The 24,347-nt window shown below is 38.6% G+C and overlaps 1 protein-coding gene across 1 annotated transcript in view; it reads left to right on the top strand.

The window, feature by feature from the left end:
• loxl2b (lysyl oxidase-like 2b) overlaps window positions 1-24,347 on the top strand; it is a 43,458-nt gene that overhangs the window by 10,333 nt on the left and 8,778 nt on the right. Inside the window, exons 4-8 of the mRNA XM_040155828.1 lie at window positions 9,019-9,230; window positions 14,373-14,589; window positions 18,203-18,386; window positions 21,012-21,163; window positions 21,495-21,662. Coding sequence (XP_040011762.1) covers window positions 9,019-9,230; window positions 14,373-14,589; window positions 18,203-18,386; window positions 21,012-21,163; window positions 21,495-21,662 — 933 coding nt within the window. The remainder of the gene's footprint in view (window positions 1-9,018; window positions 9,231-14,372; window positions 14,590-18,202; window positions 18,387-21,011; window positions 21,164-21,494; window positions 21,663-24,347) is intronic.

The following is a 24,347-nucleotide window of genomic DNA, read 5'->3' as shown; positions in this document are numbered from 1 at the left end:
GTTATTTAATTCTCAGTTTTCTGAATTTATTTCTAGTTGCAAGGTTAACATAAATGTATGTAAATAAGTAGAGACCCTACCCCTGTACTTCGACGACAAAACTTTCAGTAAAACCCTTCTTTTGTCTTAAAGTAAAGAGATTTGTTCACCAAAAGCCAGCGTAACATGTGATCACAGCTAATTGGGAAAAATGTGGGTAGTGGAAGATCTTGGTGATAACAGATGCCTACAGGCCACATCCCATGCTGCCTCGCTCAGTTTACCTCTGTTAGTCTGCTCTCCTGTTCCGACAAATCCTTTGTGGGAGTTATGTTAGAACAGGTAGGGGTGAAATCTGACTGTGGGGTTTAACTGAACCAAATGCTCTCCTCTTTATTTGTTTTCTTGTATTCCCACGGCTTTTCTCTTGTTTCCCTCCCTCCTCACTTTCTCCACTGCTCTCTCTTACAAGTGATAGTATTGCAAGCAGCCATGGAGTTGCTCCAAGTAGAAGTTACAACTCTCATTTTCCTCTCTTTAGTTATTTTTACCCTCCGAGGCCTTAAGGTCAAATCTTTCACTTTCCTTCCTTTAAAACTCCAACCATGTTGTGGGAGGGCGTCGTAAATTACTGTCAGCTGTTCAGCAAGTTTGTACAAGTTTGGATTCATTTATGCTGCCCTTTATATCACAATCTTAAAATGGTTTTAACTATTTAATTATTTTTCGCATAGCTGATAGATGTTTCTGTAGCTAAAAGTTTTTTCACCCAGACGCATCACATTCCCAGTGTACAACACAGGCGGATGTTTATCCTCATGAGATTTTAAAAGATTCTGAGAGTGATCCATCTGACATTAGTGTGAATGGAGGATCTCACACAGGGCTTTTGCAGATTGTGATTTTTTTTTTTTTTTTTTTAAGAATTATGAATTTCAGGGTCTTAACTGTGTTCAGATAAGTAATCCTTTCGATTATTCTATGGTGTGTCCAACAGATTTGTCACATTTAAGCTGCTGTGTTACTGAAGAGGAATGCAACCTCTTAATTTGTTTGGAATTTTTCACCACATCTGTTCAACTTTTCTCTTCTATGTCACAATGTGTAATTTGTGTAATAAAACTATTGAGAGAAAAATGCACAAGTTATCTGATCTGAAGTCAGGCTCAGTTACATTTTCAGATATACATTTTAAGTCATATTTAAAACTAAGATACCAGAACCTAAGTTGGGAATGTTTTGTCCAACTAATATTTCCAAGGTAGTTAGTGGACCTTGAATTGGGATTTTAGCTGCTAGTGTGGTGCTAGGACTGGTAATGTCATTCATGTCTGACTTTGGTCCAGACTGAAACATCTCAGTAACTAGAAGTTTTGGCAAAGACATTCATATCCTGTTCAGGAAGATTTGTAATCCCCTGACTTTTCCACCTCCAGGTAAAACTTTTAATTTTTCCAATACTTTGCTTTATGACCAGACACCTAGAAAACATTCCCAATTCCCAACAATTCCCATCAGCCTCATCCGTAGTTGACTATTTTGTTTTTTCAGCACAATATCTCGTTAACTTTTAAATGGATTGCAATGAAATTTGGTGCAGATGTCAAATGTTGTGAAACACATTGGCACAAACCCTTGTAGAGGCAATAATGGTTCCCAGATGATATATTCCAACTACCTTGGTGATATCCTGACTTTTCATTTAGCCAATACTTTGGTTTATGACTAAACATCTGCAAAACTAATAACATTTCCATCAGCCACAGCTGTACATTGTGTTTATTGCTAATTGCAAAAAGTTAGGATGCTAACACAATGTACAGCTGTTATTTAGGATAAAACTCACAGAGCTCCTAGCATGGCTGAATATTTAAACCTGTTAGTGCATGTGGGTTAGATGTGTTCTCAAAAGATCACAATTTATACTTAGATTTTTGAATATACACCTCACCGGATATGAAAAAAGTGTATAAAAAAGTGATTGAGGCTTCTTTCCCAAACACATTACTTGATTCAAATAAAAGATGATCTATATGTATTTGCTAAAGTCAGAAATAATAAATAAAAGAACAAATACTGTACAACCACAGTGGCACAGTGCAAACAGCTAATCTTTTTGTTGCACTGCATGTTTTTTTTGTGGTAATGGTACACTGTTTCCATACCTTAGTGACAGCTATGTGTGCACAAAGGTTTTGTGTTTGGGTCTGTCTGATGGTGAAAATCACTGACATTCAGTACATGCAGTACAGAAGAGCAAAGGAGAAAACCATAACAGCTGTGTTGTTTAATTTCTGAATATTGGTACATCAGTTTAAGCAGCCATTGTGGTTTAGTTGATGTTTTGATGTCACTTCAGCCTTAATGCCATATAAAAGCGGCTAATGTCCATTCAATCCTTGTGTACATTAGTTACACTTCAGTTCAGGGTTTGTCACAACTTTGTGAAACATCTGTTTTCAGTTTGTTAACAAAGGCTCATTTCTTCAGCTCTAAAGGAAGAAATGCACACTGCTACACAAGATTCTCTGCATTCTGTAAACACTGTGCGAAAACACATAATCCTCATTTAGTGTCGCAGCCAGTGGAATAATCACTTCTTGGGAGAGACTGGATATTAATTTGACATGTTGAGAAAATTTTGAGAACAGACATAGCTGAAAATCCATGTAGGCTCACTAAAATTCTCAGAAAAAGGCTTGCAAATAAGTACCACACTGTATATGAACCCAGCTTATTTTGCTGTGGATGTGAGGTGATTTCTTCTGGCAGAGAGAGCTGTTGAAGACGTCAATTGGAACCATATGTTCCTAAGCACTGTGTACTTTATTTTTGCTGGCAAGTGTGGTCTTTACTGTGGACTGTAAAGGACTTATGTACCTTAGTAACTGAAAAACCCATGGAATACTCTGGGCCAGGTCGTCTTTTAATACCCTTTTTTACACCAAAATTGGTGCATATATAAATAAAAGCAATTGACTCCTTTCCCATTTCCAGTAGACAAGATTGCCTTTTTGGGTTTTTTTGCTTGCTTTTTTTGTCTAATCTGTCACGTTCAACATCACGAACGTGCTGGAAAACAGGGTTAGTAAACAGTATAAAGCAGCATGGAGGCAAGTGACTATGTTACAACGGTTACTTTTTTGTATCTTTTACTTCAGTCCCTTCAATCTCAATGCCGACTGAACAAGGTTCGGTGCTGTTTGAACAGAGATAGATCAAATTTGTGGCTGAGGTGTCATGTCTTCACCACTGCCAATCGGAGCTAGAGACAGTTTGTCAGAGTCATTTGACCCAAGAATGAATGCCGATTGTACCCTTTTACCACCGCAGACAAAAGCCACATGTTGGCTGGTGTTAGTGAGTTTTTTGTCCATTGTGTAAGGGGCTTACTAATCATAAGTGACTGTAGGCAAGCTAAGGTAACTGAAACAATAGCTCATAGCTATGAAGAGCAGTAGACACTGAGCTGTGGTTTGTATCCAAACTGACTTGTGACGAACAGGAAATAAATGGTCCAGACTTATGATTTCTGATAAGCCTTTGGTCTTTGGCCATACCCCTTTTTTCAGAGACTCCCATTCATCTAGTACAGCTAGAAGGAGCCTGTCCTTCAGGGTTGCCATTTTGGAACCTTTTCCAGACAGTACAACAGTGGGAGAACAATGGAAAAAGGTTTTTTTTTGCGGGGTAAAACAAACAGGTTCCTGAACTGAACATGTTAGTATTCCACCCGAGAAGATGCATAAATAGTTGTTCAAAATAATAGGCTGAGTTAAATATGTTTGCAACTAAACACCTACTTTTGGCAGTAAATCTTGGGCAAAAATATTCTTTCCATTTGACAAAAAAAAAAAAAAATGTTTTCTTGCTTCATTTTGGACTAAAACAACTGTAACTTTGGAAAATACCCACTTGATTTGGTTAACACAGACTGCTGGAGCAATTTTGTCCTCCATAGCACATTAAAGTTGTGCTACGAAGGCATCATGTGATAGCCAGTATGGAGAAGAGGAATGGTTACTTCGATGATCTGACCCTACCATACCCTTTAAAACATTCTTATACTATGATTATTTAGAGCTTCCACACTTTAAAGTGAGTCTATGTTATTTTAAAAAAGTTAAAATAACACATTGTTCCTCTTAGAAATGAAAAGTTGAATCCATAATCTGTAAAACACTCCCTTGATCAATTCAATACACTCATACACAATACACAACCTTGGTCTGGTATGACTAGCCGCTTACGCATTTCACTCATTCTCATTCTGGTCACCTAATGATGATGTCTTCAAAGCAACTTTAATAAGAGAATCTTGGGAAATATAGGGAAATTCAATAAGCCATTATCCTGTAATTGCCACTTATGGCCACAGTGGCCACTGTTCACAAGAAATTAGGTATGCTCACTTAAAAGCACGTCATACACTGGTAACATGTCTTTAGAGTGCAGCTTTAATCGTCTAAACACAGGCACCAGTAATCTAGTTAGTTAAAAGGAATTCTCTGGACATAGAGCATATGGTGCAAGTTACTCCCCAAAAACTTTCATCAAACAATGGCGACATTAACAATAGTCCTGCTCTGCTTTTAATGAAAACCTAATATAAAGGGTGGTTTCATGAAAGTGTATGTTTGGATTCAGAGGGTAAGGGATTGAATTTTGTGTAGGTATGTCAATTAAGAAATATGTTATTGATCCATTAAGTTGGTTTTACACTTTAATCAGGGATTACTTAACTCTGTATCAACCTTTAGAAATAGTGATGACTCTCCTGCTTTGATGTAAGTCGTAGCTTGTTCCCCAGCTGTAGTTTTATCCTATTTTAGGTACTTGGAATATTAATCACTAATCTTATCAAAACTTTGGTATCATTACATTTTCAACAATGAATCAAATGACTACGAGTAATGTGAAAGTGGTCATGTGTTGCGAACCCACACAGTATTTACTCTTAGCCCTCCAGTTCCTCTCAGCTGTACAGAGTATATTAGCATCTTTCAGCTCATTGTTTTGGTTTGACAGCTCGTAAAGTTACTGTTTTGTTTCAGTCCCTCTGCTCTCATCAGCCTCATTTCCAGCCACAGCAGGCAGCAGCTTTCAACAAAAAATACACCAAATAAGCCACAACGTTAAAACCAGTTACAGGTTTTAATGTTGTGGTTGAACGGTGTATATATACAGTATATGTGTAGTATGTGTGTGTGTGTGTGTGTGTGTGTGTTTGTGTCTCTCTCTCTCTCTCTCTCTCTATATATATATATATATATATATATATATACTATATATAAACTATATATATAAGTTGCCCAGAAGAGCCAAAAGGAGAGTGAACAGTACATTTAAACATTACATTTACATGAAAAATGAATGCTAATGTTGCTCTTTGTCTGTTGGATATGTAAATTAACATATTAGACAACTGCTTTGTAGGCGAACATATACCGTATGTCCAGCTTGTTCTTTTGCGCTTAAGTGGTTCGAGAATTGATTAATCCAACTTAACATACAGTACGTGTAACTACACAGTGCTAGTACTACTTTAGTCATAAGATTCAAATTTGATTCCTACAGAGGCACTGTTTCCTTTCCATTTATAATTTAGTTACGTGACAGTTGCAGTGTTTTAGGAAAGTTTGTTTTGTTTTGTTAATTGTTCCTGCGGCTTCCTCGCTACATAGGGAAGTTCAGTATTTAGTGTTTACTGAAAAAGATTACATGACCAGAGTGTTGTGGTATTCCAAATTGAGAAATGATGGTTTGAAGCAATACAAGAACTTTTGAAATAGAAAATCAATTGTAAAACTTTGAAGTAGCCTCTGTGAATCAGAGTTGAGTTGCAATAGATTGAGGCCCCTTCCCTTCTCCCGTACAACTCATCCCACTAATGGTTTCTCCTTCTGTGCCACTTCTCCTACACAAACAAAGACTCAGGAAAGCCCCTCTTCCCCAAGAAAGGGCACACATGTTAGAAATCTCTTATTTTCTCCAGTCAATGGCCATTTTTTGAGGAACGAGGAGGGGGAGGTGGGAAGCTGGCATATGAACCAACCAAGGAACAACTTGGGGCTCTCATGTGCTGACCTTGAAACATACTAAAAAAACAGGTGTAGTTTTTTCAGATTTTCATATAAGCCCTCCTGTATATACTGAAAATTTGGGGTTCTGTGAGCGGGAAAGTGTTATGCAACATTTTGTTTCTGTGTTTATCTGACATAAAATCGTGATAATTGAGCACAGGCACGTTCATAGCAATCTGTTGGTGCCTCAGTGTCCTGTTTGGTTGAATGTTTAACCAGTCTGCCTTTACTTGCTCATCTGACTCACGGTGTTTGGCTGTAACTTGTTTTTTTGCACGTCTGCTACCGAGTCATGTGCTATATATCCAGTACACCCAGACAAGCTCTCCATCCCCACATTTCCAGTCTTTATCATGTTCCATGATTTCATCCTGTATACAGTTTTATATTCTCTGCAGCCCAGACCTCTTTGCCTCTGACCAGAATGATTAATGTGGTTATCTTTGGGAGAAAATAGCAGAGGTTAGAGAGAATGATGAGTTGTAGTTTTCACTCTGGCAGCATCTGCCATTCCCTGGAGGCAAATGTCAATTTAGGAAACCCTCCTCTCTCATTATTTGATCTCTAGGTTCTTCTTGGCTGTATGTTAGAGGAGTTTGTACCAACCCATCTGCTGAGCAAAGCAATGTATCTCCCCCAAGCCAGACTCAGCTCCCTCCCCTCAGTCTACATTGTCACGTAGCACAAGAATGTGGGTTAGGTCTATGGGCGAAGAACATTTTTATTTAATCCCTGCAAAAAATCTGAGAGGAAAAGTTTGTTATGACAGCATACTGACTAAGTTTTGCTTAGATGCTCAGGTGACTCTCTTCAATACTTATTGATGAAGCAGTCTTTCTTCCTGGTCTTCTGTTACTGTGAATAGTTAAGTGAATAGAAGATGAACTGATCTCCTAAAGGCATAAAGTTAGATGAAAAAAGATGAAACGTTCTTTTCAACATTTTGAGCAAGATTAGTGTATTATTTTTGCTTTATACGAGTGAAAAACGAAAGGTGCACCATACAAGTGTTTGGGAATCCAAACAGGTTTGAACTCTCAGATAACTTTTACCAAGGTTGCAGACCTTAATGAGCTTGTTAGGGCTGTGGCTTGTTAAGAAAGGTCAAATGATATTTAGCAGGCCAAGACATATTTCAAAGCTTTATAAATACTCTGACTCCCCAAACCTTGTCCAACAATCAGCAGCCATGGGTACCTCTAAGTAGCTGCCTAACACTCTGAAAATTAATATAATTGATTCCCAACAAAGCAGGACAAGGAGATAAGAAGATAGAAAAGCATTTTCAGGTAGCCATTTCCCAGATTATGTGAGCCATTATGTGGAGAATCTGAATATTCCTGTCTTCGGAGCCCCCTAGTAGTAGTATCCAGAAAGACATGAAAGAAAGCAATGGACACATAGACTGCACCATTTTTTAAAGAGACTGTCTAATTTTTCTTCAAACAAAAACTTAGGTAATCAAAAAAATTTGAAGATGTCATAATCTCTTAGATGCCAAGATGTTATAATCACATAAAATTCAACACAACTAGGGTTTTTCCACTAGCCCAGGTTGGTCTGCTTTAGCCGTGTGGCGCCAAGCCATAGTGACGTGCTTCCACTACAGCCTTACAGCAGGGGGTAGCTGCTCCGAGCCGTGCTGCTGTGGTCCTGCTAGGCAGCATCGTCAACCACGGACAGCCTGTGCCGGTTTCCTCCTCTGTACTCAGCAGCTAAACTGTGCTGGAGACTAGAGAGAAATCTCTGTTTATGAAATCTCTGTGTTCAGCTGTCAGTAATTTTTTAGCTTCTACTTGAATTTCTGTGGTTTGGAGTTTAGTTTCACTATTTTCAGATGTCAGCCTTATTTTACTGCTTACTGATCGCTTTTAGCCACTGGCAAACACACGGGATGCTTTTATTGAGAAGAAGTGAAAGGAAATGCAATGTGTTTGTCGCCAAGTTAGCAGAGCTTCATTAGGGGTTCAAGTAATCTACTTTATCTTACTGTAAGCCAGTGCAGCTCGACTGATTGCCACCCTTCAAGGCGTGGCTCAGCACAACTACAGTCCTCACAGTGAGAAAAACCTTAATAATGGCTTAAGGAAGTCATCATTTATCACTTAGGATAGTCTATGATAATGAATGGAACACAAGCGCACAACCTATTTGGATTCATGGAAGTGAAACGTTTAAGGACATCTACATAAAATAACTTCTGGTGTTCTGTCTAAGTACTGTCGAAGGGCCTGTACTGCTCAAGTCGTCAATGACGATGTAGACGGGAGGTGATTGGAAAGAAAAGTCAGTTTCTTAATTATCTCCTACTGCATGTGTGCTCACAATGCTTTTTTTTGCGCATTTTTCCTTTAGCAACTGCTTGCTAGAAGGGCGCAAAAATTTGTTGCACATATTGCCACAGATTTGATATGTTTTGGCTTTTAAAGCCAAAAACAGTTGCAGGTTAGCCGGTCATGGTGTTTAGCACTAATAAGGTGATTCACTGTAAAAATGTTTGAGCAATCTGGAGAAGATTTATAAGCAGCACACATAGAGCTGAGCAGCTGTGGTTATGGTCTGGACGGGGAGGGGAGGGTCTTTGATTGCATGTTATGTAACAGAGGAAGTGCTAGGCAGATGTGATGTATAGCATCATCACTAGAGGTCTGTCTAACAAGAAAATGAAGGTTCATCATGATAAAATGTATACAAAACTCTTGTATTTCTCGAATGAACTTATACACTATGGTAATTACTGTACTTGGAAAATGGACCAAACAATTATTTAATTACAGTATGTGTTTGGCAATTAATTACACAGAAACACAAAGACACACCTTCTTTGACAAATTACATGTTAGAAAGATACACGAGCATAATTTGTTGCTAAAAACAATTGGCTCTATGTTTTTACTTGTGTGATTAAAGCAAGTTTCTTGACCTATGAGCACATTTCTCAATATATTGTCCACAGAACCTTGATATCCAAGTGGAGGATGTGCATATACGACCCATCCTGTCATCGTACCGTAAGCGGATCCCTGTGACAGAGGGCTACGTGGAGGTCAAGGATGGTGGCAAATGGAAGCAGATCTGTAACACTCAGTGGACCCAGTTTAACAGCAGAGTCATCTGTGGCATGTTTGGCTTCCCCGGGGAGAAGAAGTACAATGCCAGAGTCTACAAGTGAGTATAGTACAATATGTGTGGTCCTTGGTAATTTGAAGATGAGAGCAGGATTTAGGGTTTCATTTACTAGTGGCCACATATACAGAAATCCATGGTATTATAAGGTATTGTGTAACAATGTGGCCTCCAACTGAATGTTGTGACTCAGCGGTTGTTTTGTGGGAAAATTACAAAATCCAGCTCTGGGCAGATGGTCAACTCCGAACTGTTTTTCCCTATTTCTTTCCCCCACTAACAAATTGGTAATTACATGTTAACCTGTCACCCTCAGCCTAACATGCATAGAAGAAATGAATGTACATATGGTCTGGATTTGGTGTGAGTGCAATTTCAAAACTTTCAAAAAATGTGTCAATCTACAAAAGTTGATTGTTGACACTGATGTAACTGTCAGTGGTTCAAAAGATGCCATTTATTTTCTACGCTACCTTAAACAGAGGCTAAATTCTTTTCATATTTGTTTGTGAACACGGGGGAAGCGTATCATTTCATTTCAACTTTACATTTTGCTTTTTCAGTTTAGTCAACAACAACCTCACACATTTCTAAATCTTCTAAATCTTGTGTTGTGGTCAAATCTGTCCATCACTCATTAGGCCATTCAACAGCAAAGCCAGGTTAACCTATTATTGGGCCCTGTTCCAAAAATAAGCCTATTCACCCCCTTTTCCCCCCAACATCTGTGCATTGTGTATGTATCCCGTAACCTCCAAATACCCATTAAGTGCACACTTCACATTAATCATGGCAACATTTTATTTCCACGTGTTTACTAGAGAGCCAGTTATCGTTTTTTATTTAAAGGGGTATTCCACTTATTCAGTATTGCACCTCCATAAAGTTGGGGCACTTGAGAGAGACAGTTTTTTAAAAAAAATGGTCAAATCGCTGTATCAGAGGCCAAGATATCCTGACTTTTCGTGACTCATATCCAGCAGGATACTAGTCTCGGGATCGAGTTCCAAAAATTCTAGATCCTACTCTTTCAAACTCCACTCCCCCAGTCTATATAAGAACTGATTTTCATTTCTAAAATCAGTGGGGCGTTCCTTTAAGAATATGCACCTAGTAACTAAACTAAACTAAATCAACTAAAAAGCATAAAACTAGATTTTCACTCAGTGTTCTGCTACAACAGTAAAGCTTTTTGGTTTGTGAATCACTAAAATACAGCAATGTCTTCTTGTGTCCTATGTGCATATGTATACCAGTTGTGACCAGTTCAGCAAAAAGGTCTGAAATGGTCTGAAAGTAACTAGCAATTCACAAGAAAGAACGCGAGTCGGGTCTCAGGATGAAGTAATGATGCAAGACCTGATTGGCCTGTCTTGTAAGGCCTTCATGTCAGTTCACTCAAACTACATTCACCTGACATGTGAACTCTACGGAGGGATGTCAAATTTCATGGTGGAAATGATTTGACTATGTGGTGGGTTGCATTTCCATCCTCAACCTGACACTCAAAATGTAGAACTTCTTAGTCAGCTCATCAGGTCCCTGACCTAAATTAGCTTATTATAGTATATACTATATATATTTCTGACCCTTTACCACCTGCTGCTCTGCCATCAGGATTCTAGCACTAGAGCTTCCACAGACTTTTTGTACTATTAAAATGTTTCAGAAATATGAACATTTAAAATATGTTAGGTCAAAAGAGATACTTTTGTAAAATTAATTGTGATTCAGTTCACAGTAAAGTACATAACTGAAACCTTAAAAATGTGGTGTCTCCATATCTTCAAAAAGTCAAACACTGTACTCGATCAGTAAAAAAAGGGTTAAAATTCAAGCAAAGGATCTAACAATAACAAGCTGTTGGACATCACAAGCCCTTATACGGTACACTAGACTCAATCTAACTCCTGTATATCCAACATTAGTGCATTCCACAAAGCCTGGTAATGTGTTAGTGACTGCTGAGGGATCTACATCTTGCTTACACGAAGAAGCTTGCAGTCAAACAGCCACAGGTTAATCGCAGCGTACCATAAAACTTCCAGCCCTCAAGTTAACCTTAAATTTACTGTGTGCCTGGGCTGGAAGTTTCCTCAGCTTTAGGTAACCACAGTCAAGCACGACGGCTCCTCAACTTTCCATCTACGTGTCAGCTTGCTTCTGCTTTAGCCCAATGAAACGTGCTGTGTGTTTTTACAGGCTTTCCTTTGAAATGGCGATGACACAGAGCCAAGAGCTGCAACACTTTCATAATCCTGATTTTGTGTCAATCCTGGTGTTCATGTGTAGCTTCTAGTTTAGCTTTAACCAGAGTCATTTGTAGGATGCTGGATTTATTATGAAATATGGAAATGAAGAATTCATGATTGTCTGTTTTGTTGGAGATTTTGTATTTCATTTCACAAAATTACAATTATTCAGTGTTTTAACCCAGAATATTATTTACAGTAAATAAGAGTGGAAAGACAGCGTTTAGTCAGTAAAAATGATGATGACAATAGTGATGATAATTATAATAATATGATGTAATTTTAATATTAATTATTATATAACCATGCATATTATGTTGGAATCCGTATCAGTGACACTGACAGTAATATGTGGTTTTTAAAGCAGCACTTCAGGGATTTAGTACTGCACCTCCATAAAGTTGGGAGACTCGGGAAAGACAGTTTTTTTAAAAAGACAAAAAAAGATTCAAAATTGTTATTTTAAAAATAGAATAAATTATTTATTGAATATTACTCTTTGAACAAGTAATCCAATAGACAGCCGAAGTCATGGCATCATGCCTGGGCAAGCCTCTGTTCCACCAGCTTCTGTAACTGAATGAAGGATCTTCCCGGGAGTTTACGTTCCATATTCTAGGCCAAATCATCATCCACTTACTGATGAAACTGAAAGGGTCATGATGGGGATGGAAGATAAATCATGACTAAAAAATTTTGAAATTTTGCTTCTATACGAAATTGAGACTGTCATGATTTTAACTTTGCGAGCAAAGTAAAAATTACAGTTCCTTTGAAAAATCTACAAGTCCAGCAGCATGGGTACCATAAAACTCACCAACGGTCTCCTCTGAAATCATAGTTGTAATGGTGTCTAAAAGCTTGTACAGCGTTCTCTCCTCTCTGTCCTGCTGTTATTACAGACATGTCACGACCCCTCGACTGGCTCATGGACTCACCTCTTTTGCCGAGCCGTTACATTTAGCTCACAAATATCTAGGGCTTATGGGATATGATGTTTTTCAAAAAACTGCCATCCTTATCTTGACATATGAAGTGAGCCACATGGCATACTGTTCAGAGAGGCTCTGTTCTGAGACTCGTTTCTAAATTATTAGAATCGTTTCAAATGTCAGTGGGATATTGAATTAGGTCTTCCTACTTCTGGAACAGAAGTAAGTAACTTATGCTCTCTATTTCTTTACAAATTTCTTAACAGCGTAAGAAGAGTACTCAGCCACTTCTGTCTGTCTTTAACCAACTTGTCTCCACACTCAGACCTCTTAGCTTCTGTATTTAAAATGCAGAGAAATAGAAAAAGAGATAATGCAGCTTAAAAATGAGCCAAACTACATTTTGGAGGGATTTACTGACCATCAACAGCTAACTTAGAACCTGGTGACTGCATGTAGTATTGCAGAAGTCCAGTACTGTACAACAAAACCAGCTGGTTCCTGAATGTAGACTTAGCAGTGGGTAAGGTTTCCAAGCAAGATAAGGGGATACAACGTGTAAAACCAGATGAGTTACTGGAAGATGTATTACTCCTCTTTTGGTGGAGGCTAGTTAGCTTCTGTGGCTCTGAAGGAGCCACAGAAGACATTATACAACCGTTTTCAAATGCTGTGTTGTAGTAACCATGGCAAATACATAAATTGACACTGATGTGTAAAATCAATGTTAACTTCTATTTAATGGCCCACATTGGTGTGCATTATCATTCAATTTGAGTAGAAAGTTAGAAGTGTAGAGTAACAAATTGCAGAGGAGATAGCAGTGACAGTCCTCTGGCTGCGGCTTAGAACATTAGCCTTGGTTAGCTTCCAGTCTGCAGCTTCCTACTTGCCAGCTACTGAATGAAAAGCAAATGCTGCCTGTCCCGTCTTAATCCCATTTTTCACATACAAGAGATAAACATTCCAGCAGGCCTGAAAGAGTGTCATTAAACCCAGTTTGTTCAAGTTCATATAGAAAAAAGTGAACTCTCCAGCTGTTGGCTAACCTTTTGCTTTTGGTATTAATTACACACTATGCTAATGTAATTAGCATAAGTCTAGGTTCATGGTGTCAAGATATAGCATTCTGATATTAGTGTAATAATTTCAGTTCAAATCTTGATGAATATGTTAATTATAAGTTGATACACTGGCATTTCGTGAGTGTTTTGAACAGTAGAACTTGAGATTCAGCTGCAGGTTCAGTCCCTTAGCTGTGAGCAAGTTAATGAAATCCTATTTTACCATCCCCTCATAAATTTCAGGGTGCTCGCCTGAAATGAAGAAATGTATTAAAATGAATTAAGAAAAGAGTTCAGACAAAATTATACATAAACCACCGTGTCTATAAAGCAGCATTAATTACTTTTTCGCCTGTTGGGCGTGGAACTATAAGCTGAACATCAAATAGGACTGAGATGAAGTTGTTATGCTAACCTGTTAGCAAGACAGTTTCCTATTTACACATTCAGCAGACATGGAGCAACATTAGCTTTGATTTGGATTCATATAGAATGTCTGGTGAATAATCTAGAAAATAAAAATACAATCTTCACTCTCTTTTCTTTGCTCTGTCCTCATCTGTCTTTGTCTGTGTGGTGCTAGGCAGGTAGCATACATTCGGTTTATCAGAGCTTTCTTGTCAAAGACAGCTGCCTGCTGCAGCTGAAAGCGGGGATTATATGGATTTAGACTGAACCCAACATTAAAGTTGCAGACATCAATTAGCTGACAGACGCTAAAGGTTCTGTAGGGCTGAGGAGAACGGCAGAGTCAGGTGTTAACTCTCTGTGGATTCATCACTACTAGCGATATACATTACACAGAGTCCAATGGTAGTTGTCTCATGTTGAAAAGCACCTACTTGTTTGTTTGATACACTTAGTTGAAAATGAATGAACTCTCATACCCCAAAGAGTTTGTTAATCTCGTATCTCTTCTTTCTTCCGTTTGTCCAGAATGTTTGCTCGCAAGAGAAAGCCCACATACTGGGACTTCTCTGTCAACTGCACTGGCAATGAAGCCCATTTGTCTAGCTGTAAACTGGGCCAGGCCACACCACTGAAGTCCAATGGCACCTGTGCTGAAGGGTTACCTGTGGTGGTGAGCTGCGTACCTGGCAGAGCCTTCGCCCCAACGCCCATGACGGGATTCAAGAAGGCCTTCCGACAAGAGGTAAAGTCCCCATGGAAATCGTTCTGTTTATACTTGTGTTAGACAACTGACAAAAATTATATCGTCAGAAAAAATGTAATTTATCCTTTTTATCCTTTTAATTGTCTGTCATCATCATTTAGACTATTCTGAATCAAAAATGCACACACGACTATTGTGACTTTACTGTTTTACTCCATTAATTAAGACTGGGGCTTTTCCAGGTCTTACTCAGACATGAAAATGAATTCAACTTTCTGTATGCAGATTTTAGAGATATAAAATAATATTGTCTTAGTATAATGAGCCACACTCTTTAGTGTGTAAAGATTGTCCTCTGTGTCCATGAGTGGTGTCAGTAAACTGAAATGGTAAACAAAGCTGAGATAGGAAATGACTGCATTGGCTCAGTTCAGTTCACTGGCTCTAATGTAGAGGATGGGTGCTTAAATGTTTTGGTACGACATCCAGCCAGTTCTGACATTTAGAACGCAGTGTCACTTTGTGAGCTGCAGCTGTAGCTGCTTTGGGCATTTCTCGGAAAAATGAATTATCATCATCTCGGGGTTTCAGGGACGATATGATGTAGTTAAATTCTTGGGACAGGCAAAGGAAAAAAATGCATTTCCAGAAAGCATTGCCAATGTCAGCTAACTTTTGTTATTCAAAAATGTCCTTAAGGCTGAAGCCAGGGTCCAGAGTGAGTAAAACTGCATCATTAGGGCAGATTTTACACATTTTCGACTTTAGTTGCTTGAAAAACTGCACACTGTTTTTGTTTTAGTCACTAAAACATTCTTCAGTATTGTACTGCTGACAGTTGATAGCTCAGATTGTGCACTTGAATTGTAAAAGTACCAGTTCACAAAAGTCGATTCCTCTGTTTTCTAAAGGCCTGATTCTAAATGCTCTGCTTAGATCTGAGAATCCAAATTGGAAAATATTCCCTTTCTTTCCTCCTGACATGTTTATGACAATGTCTTCATCTTGGAGTAGTGGCAGATGAAAGCTCCTACTCTTGAAGTCTTACCAACACATTTGAAAAGGATCTCAAAGGTGCTATAGTTATTTGTAGTTTTGGTTTTGTGTCCAAGGAAGTGCCAGCTATTTTTACATACATAAATAAATACACTATGCGGATGTCCACATACTTTTGTGTTCTTCCGGTATGCTGATGCTGAAAAAGGGTTTTCGGCGCTGAGTTCCTTAGAAACACAGCGTTTCAGTCATAGACCTTTGTCATGCATCGTCTTCTGATGAAGTTCCCACCTTTTTTTCCACATGATTTCATTGTCCCACTCAGTTGTCCATCCGGTGTGCATTAGTCCAGACTTAGTTTGGTCTGGGCATATTGGTCATGGTTTGGGCAAGAAACCTTTATTACAAGGTAAAGGAAGCACAATATTTAAACAATAGTGTGATTCCAACTTTGCGGCAACAGTTTGGGGAAGGTTCTTCCCTTTTTCATCATGACAAAACCAGCTCCAAAAATAAATGGTTTTCCCAGTTTGGTAAAGAACCTGACTGGCCAGCACAGACTGACCTCAACCTCATCTATCAACTTTGGGACAAACTGGATTGCCAACTGTGAGCCTTGTCACCCAGTATCAGTGTCCAGCTTCACTGGACAATGTTCTTGTGGCTGAATGGGAGAAAATCCTTGCAGTAAAGTTCCAAAATCTGGTGGAAGCCTGAAACCAGAAGAAGAAGGTGCCCATGATTTATGAATGACATGTTCAACATTCACATGTGGGTGTAATGCTTGGGTGTCATTTACTGTATTTGTGCAAAATGATGACATTTAAATATGCATCACTGTGTCAGGCATAAAGAGACTTCAGTTTTTGACCAAAAGAATTTATGTTCTAATGAGTGTTTATTTGCAAAAACCTTTAGTTAGTCATCACTTGACTCCCTTCCAGCTCCAGGGAGGGGGGTTCTGTTCTTTTCCTGAATCTTGACCTCTGACCTCACCTGTGAGTAGAAGAAGGAATTTTTCTCACTGACACCCACAGAAGATTAAAAAGGGCATTTTTCACGGGTCTAAAGGCTCCAAAGGTCATGAGAGTTAGTCAGTCTGTAAACAATCAACTCAGGTTTTAACAAAAAAAAAAAAGTAGAAACTTTTTTTAGGGACAGCTCCATTAAGTTGGCATGAATTTCCATCTGTGTGACTCCTTCCACATTCTGTTGTGAACTAAGAGCCTGCCTGATCTCTGTCACGTCCCACAGCTGAGTGCCGGGCTGGGAGTGCCGTGCCTGACATCACATCCCAAATCTTCCACTACTCTCAGACAGTCTGACTCAAAGGAATTTTATCTTAAAACCAGATGTTTAATATTCAGAAATAACAAAGCTGACACCCCCTGCCTGATAAAACCACCTGCTAGCTACACATTGTTGAGATACAATATACCCTTTAGATCATATTGGGTTATTATTTTCTCTCACTTGTTACTTTACACTTACCTTACTGCATCTTGATATTGCTCACATTTATTATGCTTATATTCATTATCTGTATTTTCCTTTCACTTCCATTAAGTACGTTAACATTAGGATGGCAACTAAAGATTATTTTCAGCATCTGTTGATCTGTCCATTATTTATTTTAATTCATCGGTTAATTGTGAAATCTATAAAGTGGGTAAGTAAGTAAAACTTTTTTTGCATAGTACTTTACCAAACCAGAGTTAGAAAGTGCTTCAGAGTAAGAAATGAGTTTCACCAAATTTGCAAGGCTTTAAAGTAATTACAATGATATTGAATTCAATCCTAAACAGAAATCTATAACAGGAAGCAAGTCGGGTAGCAAAGCCAGCACCAGGGTAATATAGGAACGAGTTAGGTCCTTGGTTTAAACAAGAATGTAGCAATATACAATAGCCAAGATGTGAGACCCAAGAACTGATGATTTGAGGAAACTGTAAGATAAGAAGGGGTGTACTTTTCCAGTGTTTCTGAATTAGACTGAATAACTAACTTAATGTTTTTCTTCAAAGTTTAGCTGGGAATCAAAGGTGACTCTGGGGGTTTCTGGAAACCTACTTTGAGTTAGTTGTCAGGAAATATAGGAATTTATTACTACACAATATCATAAAATAGTTCATCACCCATCACAAAGGCAATGTCCTGAAATCGCTTGGTTTATGTAACCGCCAGTCCACAACAATGTATTATAATCAATGTTACAATAAGACGAACCAGAAAAAGCAGCAAATTCTCTCGTTTGTGAAGTTGGAACCAGCAAAAGTTTGATGAGAACAGTGAGAGGAGGGATGTATCCCAGAGCCTACACATTACAACATCTGGTTTTCAATTTGTGAGTACAAACAGCAGTAAATCAGGTTAAACTGTGCTACTAATGTGTTTACTTGTAGAAATGAACATTTCCATTTTCTTCTAAACAGTTAATGGGAGAACCAGATTAATAGCATTTTCTATAAACATGAAGCCACCCAGTCTGCTTCCACAGCTTTCTAATCATAGAGAAGGAAAAGCTAATGTTCCAAATGTCCAGCTGAGTGTATTGTTTTTGAAAGAACCAGAATAACCTAAATATGTGGTTTTAGAATTTGAAAATTTCAGCTCTTGCAGTTATGTCTTTAACAATGTCCCGGTTTTACCTCTTCAGCAAGCGTTGGTTCGTCTTCGTGGTGGGGCCATCATAGGCGAGGGCCGAGTGGAGGTGTTGAAAAATGGGGAGTGGGGCACCATATGTGACGATAACTGGAACCTGCTGTCTGCCACTGTGGTGTGTCGAGAGCTGGGCTTTGGTACGGCCAAGGAGGCCCTGTCTGGAGGTCGCCTGGGACAAGGTATACTGGTTTTATATTTTCAATTTTATTTCTGCAAGAAATGTCAGCTGACTCTTTTTCCAGCCTCTCCTAGCTGCACATGCAGAACAGGGGCTTCCCAGCAGGGATAACTTTGAGGAAAGGAACATTTTAAGGATTTTTAGGCTTTTTGAATGAAACTAATGCATCAAAACAAGCCTGCAATCTAAGCTAGAGTGCTGCTCTCTCCCCCCTCCAACTCCGCCACAACACCCTCTTTTTCTGCGACAATTAGCTGCGCAATGCAGCCACTTGGAAAGGCATAAAGACGAGGAATGTGAGCAGCATACTCATGTACAGAAAACCTAAAAAACAGCCTGGACTAAGTACACAGTAGACCCAAAACAGTCCCATGCCAATGAGTTCAGAATGACAGTCTTTATGTTGGAACAACTGTCCATGTATATTGCCTGCATGGCATGCGATGGAAGGTTATGACTGTGTAGCAAAAGCCACATATCCAGAACATTTCAGGTAGTAATTCTATCATTTAAGCTTTCCTCCTCATATCTCCCTTCTGTACCTCTGAGCAGAGTATCATGAACTCACAGACCTGATGTTAAAAGTGATTTAGCTGGGTGGGAGAGGATTAGCTCCCTAGTGCAGGTCAGTGAGGATGGAAGTCTATTCCTGAGCTAGTAGGAACTCAGATATGTCTCTGCAAGGATGTATGAAAATTGCATTCAATTTTGAAGTTACTCTGTGCTCTGCAAGAGGGAAAAAACAGGGAAAAGAGGGAACAAGAGGGAAAAAACAGCTCAGCTAGATGTGGACAGAGCCTGTGGAGGACCATGTTTGTACTGAACTCTGACCCATGACTTTCTGTTCAGATGCTACATGGTATAAAATGTGGCTTGCTGTTTGGATTGGAATGATTGCTTTCTATCTATCTATACAATAGCGATAGAGGAGGTTTTCTTCTAAAATTAAAGCTGCATTCTCTCATAGCCACTTGGGGGTATGCAATATAGTGAAAGTAGACTCCTTGCTAACATGCTAGCTATGTGTGCCACTGGGTGCAGCGGCAGATCCTGAGTAATTCAGAGACTTGGAGCTGGATAGGGGCCCAAGTAAGCAAAGACAATGTTGAGTGACAGACAAGGCTCCAGGCTAACACTTAAGCAGGGTTTTGGCTTTAGGTTTTAGCAATTATTCTTCTTCATAACCCACTTGCATTCTCTTCATTGCAGTTATGTTGCCATGTCCCCTAACATTAGCAATTACTTTGGTTTGTACAGTGTTATCATAACTGATTATTACAAGTATAAAACTAAGACTCAAGCTGTAATAAACCAGAATTATCCTTTTTGGAATGTGCAGGTATCTTATTTTCAAATTTGTAAGACAAAGTTCTGTGCTTACTGAGGTTTTGGGATGGGCCCAGAAGAAGACATCCTCCTTTTATTGACTGGTTATTTACCAATGGAGGCCTTCACTCTGAGTAGTCTCACTTTATGGTCTCCTCTGATAAGTTACTTCCCAGACTGCACAAGCAGAGTAATATCACTGGCTGGATGGAGAGTTTTACAGCAGGCAAAGCATGTTAGAAAGTTGGGGAGCCCCCCCCCCCTTTTCGTAAACAGGGACATGCTGTATGTTGCTGCTCATTCCAGCAATATTAGTGTTAAAAAATGTTAAAACAGAGAGAATGTTCCTTCTGCAAATTCATTTTCCATCATGATATCTCATTAGTGGCTCCCTGTGAACTCATGGAGAAAAACAAAACCCAGATGGAAATAATAAAAAAAACTCAGATGGTAGTAGTACACCATACCGGGGGAGATAATCATAGATGAAGGCAGGCCTTATGAGTGCATGGCAGACATTTGAATTTTCAGTGATTGAAGACTTACAGAATCTTGAACCACTTTTGATTCTAATTTTGTCTGACCTAGCTGTTTGTTGAACATAAGATTCTTCATGATGCATGATGTGCCTTTGGACCAGGCTGAGCTAATCAACAGTTTAAGTAGCTTAAAGTTTGTGTTTAATAGGGCTTAGAAATCATTTAGTATTTGATTGAGTGGGTTGTTTGATGAATTGACTACTTGTTGTATGTATGAGCTTCTCGTTCCATGCTTAGTTGACTTACTGCTGTCCTCTCTTTTCCCTTCCATTAAGAAACACAGTAAGCCTCATTGCTAGCTTGTGTCCACCTGATTATTTTACCTTTTGGAATACACTTATTTGCTTTCTTGCAGAGAATTAGATGAGAAAATCAATGCCACTCTCCTGTCTGTATGGTAAAGAAGAAGCTAGAGCCAACTTTAAACATTCCTCCCGCTTCTGGGCATTATGCTAAGCTAAGCTAACTGACTTCTGGTTTTAGCATTAAATTTATTTACAGACATGGAAGTGGTATCAGTTCTCATGTCCCTCTCAGTAGGACATCAAATAAGTGTATTTTCCTAAATGTCCCCAAACTATTTTTATTTTTATTTATCATTACATTGTTGGTTTGATATCAGAGCAGTAAGACATAACGGAGACGTCTCTCAGATGTAATTTTCATTTGTTTCCACTTCTCAGTTTCAGCTGGAAGCAAAAGAAAGAAAAAACACCCCAAAGCATCCTTTCAAAACAGTTCCTTTTGTCTGTATTTGTCAGGTATGGGCCCGGTCCATATGAATGAGGTAGAGTGCTCAGGATTTGAGAAGTCTATCACAGAGTGCTTCTTCAACAAGGAGGCTCTGGGTTGCAGCCATGAGGAGGATGCAGCCGTCAGATGTAACGTCCCTGCTATGGGCTTCCAGGAGCAGGTCAGTCTCAGCTTTGTTTTAATCAAAGACTATAGTAACATAATCACAAGGAAACCTGATCAAAATGCAATAATGACCAGTCTGTCCTGCACACAAGAACATCTGTTCCTTTTACTGTGTGTCTGCATGGACACATATAACATGCACACCCAGGTCTACATACATTACTAAATACATGATCTAAAACTACAAGTTTTTTTTTTTTTAATTTGGACCAATTAAAAGTTAGAATTTTTTGTCCATGCTTACACCAAAAAGTGAACTGTGTAGGGTTTTTCCATTGGCTTTAGTCTTTAAGTCTGTGCCTCTGTTATATTTTTCATGCCCATAGCTGCGTCTGAGTGGAGGTCGTAACCCCTATGAGGGCCGTGTGGAGGTGCTGGTGGAGAGAAACGGCTCTCTGGTGTGGGGGACGGTGTGCAGTGAAGGCTGGGGAACCATGGAGGCCATGGTGGTCTGCAGACAGCTGGGCCTGGGCTTTGCTAGCAATGCTTTCCAGGTACGAGCCACAGCAGCCAGGCTGGCTGGAAATCAGCCTCTTTGTGTCTATTCCGAATCTAACAAGATTTTCTGTTCAAATTTTACAACCTTTAAAGACATTTGGGAAATGTTTAGAGCAACACAAACCGATAGTGTTTAATGTCCTACCAGTCTATCAAAGCTAGACAATACAAATTTGAGCACAGGTTTTACAGGAAAAGCCCTGCTTTTGCAGTCCACATCTTCTTACTAATTACCTATAGGATTTTTCCTGGAAATAACTAAGTAACTGAACGACGTAATATAAGCAAAATAGAGGCTAAGTACTGAGACAGTTTTTTGAGTTGAGTTTATGAGAAGTTATTGATTTCGAGAGTTCTTTGAAAGAACTGCTTCATTTAAACCCAAATAAATTTAAATTCATTATCAATTTATTATTTGAAACTTTACTGAAAGTAGCTTATAGTAAACCGATTATGTTGCCTTGCAAAAAAGGATATAGTGTTTATTATTATTTAAACAAGAAACTTCATTAACCGGCTTCCTTACTTTAGTGGTAAAAGTTTCGCTTTAAGAACATTTTTGAATTTTGTCAGAGCAACACTTTTGTTCCACATAAAGTGTTTTTTTTCAGTACTAGTTTTCATTCCATGAAGCAGTTTACTCATGGAATGTAGCAACACAGTAAACTCGAATTCATATGTTACTGAAAATGACATGTACCCAAACTATGGATGTCAGGACATTGTTTTGTGACTACTGGAGATTAGAAGGATGTTCAGACTGGACTGGAGAGGTCCATTTGCCACTGTGGAGCCAGTTGAGAGAAGACTGTAAAGTGAGAGCTGTTCTCTATCCTGCATCCAGTGGGTCACCACTATCTGCCAGCCGCACTGAAATGCCCTTGACCAAGCCAAGACAAAACCCTAACTCCTCCCAGTTCTTAAATACACTGTGTATGGTACAGCAGTGAGCGTGCTGTAAAAATAAACGTGCCACATCCCCTCCTTAATTTCAGAGAGTCTTCTGATTTGATCTAGAAGGGTTTGTCCTCATATTCTCTCTTCTCCTCTTCTCTCCTTCCTTGGTCCAACTCAGTTTGCTCTTTTCCTTCCTACCCGCTGCAGCAGCCTGTCTCCTACTGGGTCGGATGACTGTCGACATCAGTTAGTAGCCTGTTTTAATTGGCAGCCAGTGAGCTGGGATCTTTGGTGTAGATATGGTTTTCTTTAAGGGCGTTAAGTACAGTTTTTAATGAATACACAACCAGCGGCACAAGTTAATTCTTTAATTTCTTTTTTTTTGTTTTGGTGTCCAAGTGGCCAAACACAGGTATTTGCAATCAGTTTCCTGTGTAGTTTAGGATTTTCCATTATTTTCCAAATAAAATACTGCAGCCAACAGCTTTTTAGTTGTATCTTATAAATCTGAGGGCCTGAAAAAGTTTTGTCAGAAAAAAAATTGTCAAATCCATCTGCAAGCAATTTTGGAAAACCATTAAATCTTCACTAGTGAGTGAGATTAACTTGATATAGAGTAATGTTATTGTGAGCCTGCCATTTGTTACATTAATCTATTTTCTAGGTAATATAGAGCAGGATGCAAACTGTGGAAATATATGGCTACAATATTAAAATGATAAATGACAAAATAAAAATTTTAAAACACTTTTTTACGTGTAAAAATGTGGAGTTACTACCAAAATTAAAATAGAAATGAAAGCTCTGATTACATGTGTTTAATATTGTCAGCCATTTACTCCATGGAGACCCACTGAGGACCCCTGTCCTATGTTTCCATGTGAATGTCGTTGCTAAGAGTAACAGACAGCCCTGTGTTGTTAAAAACTGTTAACCGTATTTACTGTGTACACCTGTAGGACAGTTTAAAGTACAACATCTGTAATAGGAGTACATTCACGATGTTACGGTATTATGTATTATGTCCATTACACATTAATATATTATAGACATGGGGAAACAAGTTGCACAGCCCTTATTAGGCATTTCAAGTTGCACAAAAAAAACATATATATATATATATATATATATATATATATATATGTATGTATGTATATGTATATATAAGGCAATTAAAATCTGTCTAGTCCAGAAAAAAATGGTCACAATCTATTCATCTGTTTGATTTGGTAGTTGATATATGTGAATTTCAACACCACCTCGTCAGTAGAATTTTTCCCAATGCATGATGCTGTAGAAGGATAGGGTGCGCCATCTAGTGGTCATTCTGGAGAATCACCTTTCCTCACAACAATTCATGGTATCACTGGGAAAATTTTCATTATCTCCTCAAATGTTAGCTTGGCATCATCTCAGTAAAATATTCTACATTTGTAGATGATTTAGAATGATAGTTACTTTACAGATTTTCATTAGTTCCCTTCTACAACATATTATCAGCCTGTATGTAATCTAATATGATGCTTTTTTCAGATGAAACTGCTAGAGCCTGACTGATACTGGATTTTTGGGGCTGATGCTGATACCAATTTTAGGGAGTAAAGAGTGTCATGGTTCAATGTCAGTTTAACATTAATGCTTGAGTAATAATAATCCAATAATATACATAAAAATAAAGACTCTTGGTCTGCATAATGAGTACATTTTCTTTCGTTACAGAAGTTCATTCTACTGATAATAAATTAACTGGTGTAAAATTTAACGCACAATATATAATTTTCTGC

Source organism: Xiphias gladius, chromosome 19, assembly GCF_016859285.1.
Source record: "Xiphias gladius isolate SHS-SW01 ecotype Sanya breed wild chromosome 19, ASM1685928v1, whole genome shotgun sequence".
Taxonomy (NCBI): domain Eukaryota; kingdom Metazoa; phylum Chordata; class Actinopteri; order Istiophoriformes; family Xiphiidae; genus Xiphias; species Xiphias gladius.
Note: the sequence above shows the minus strand (reverse complement) of the source record. Positions and strands in the feature narration are given on the sequence as shown.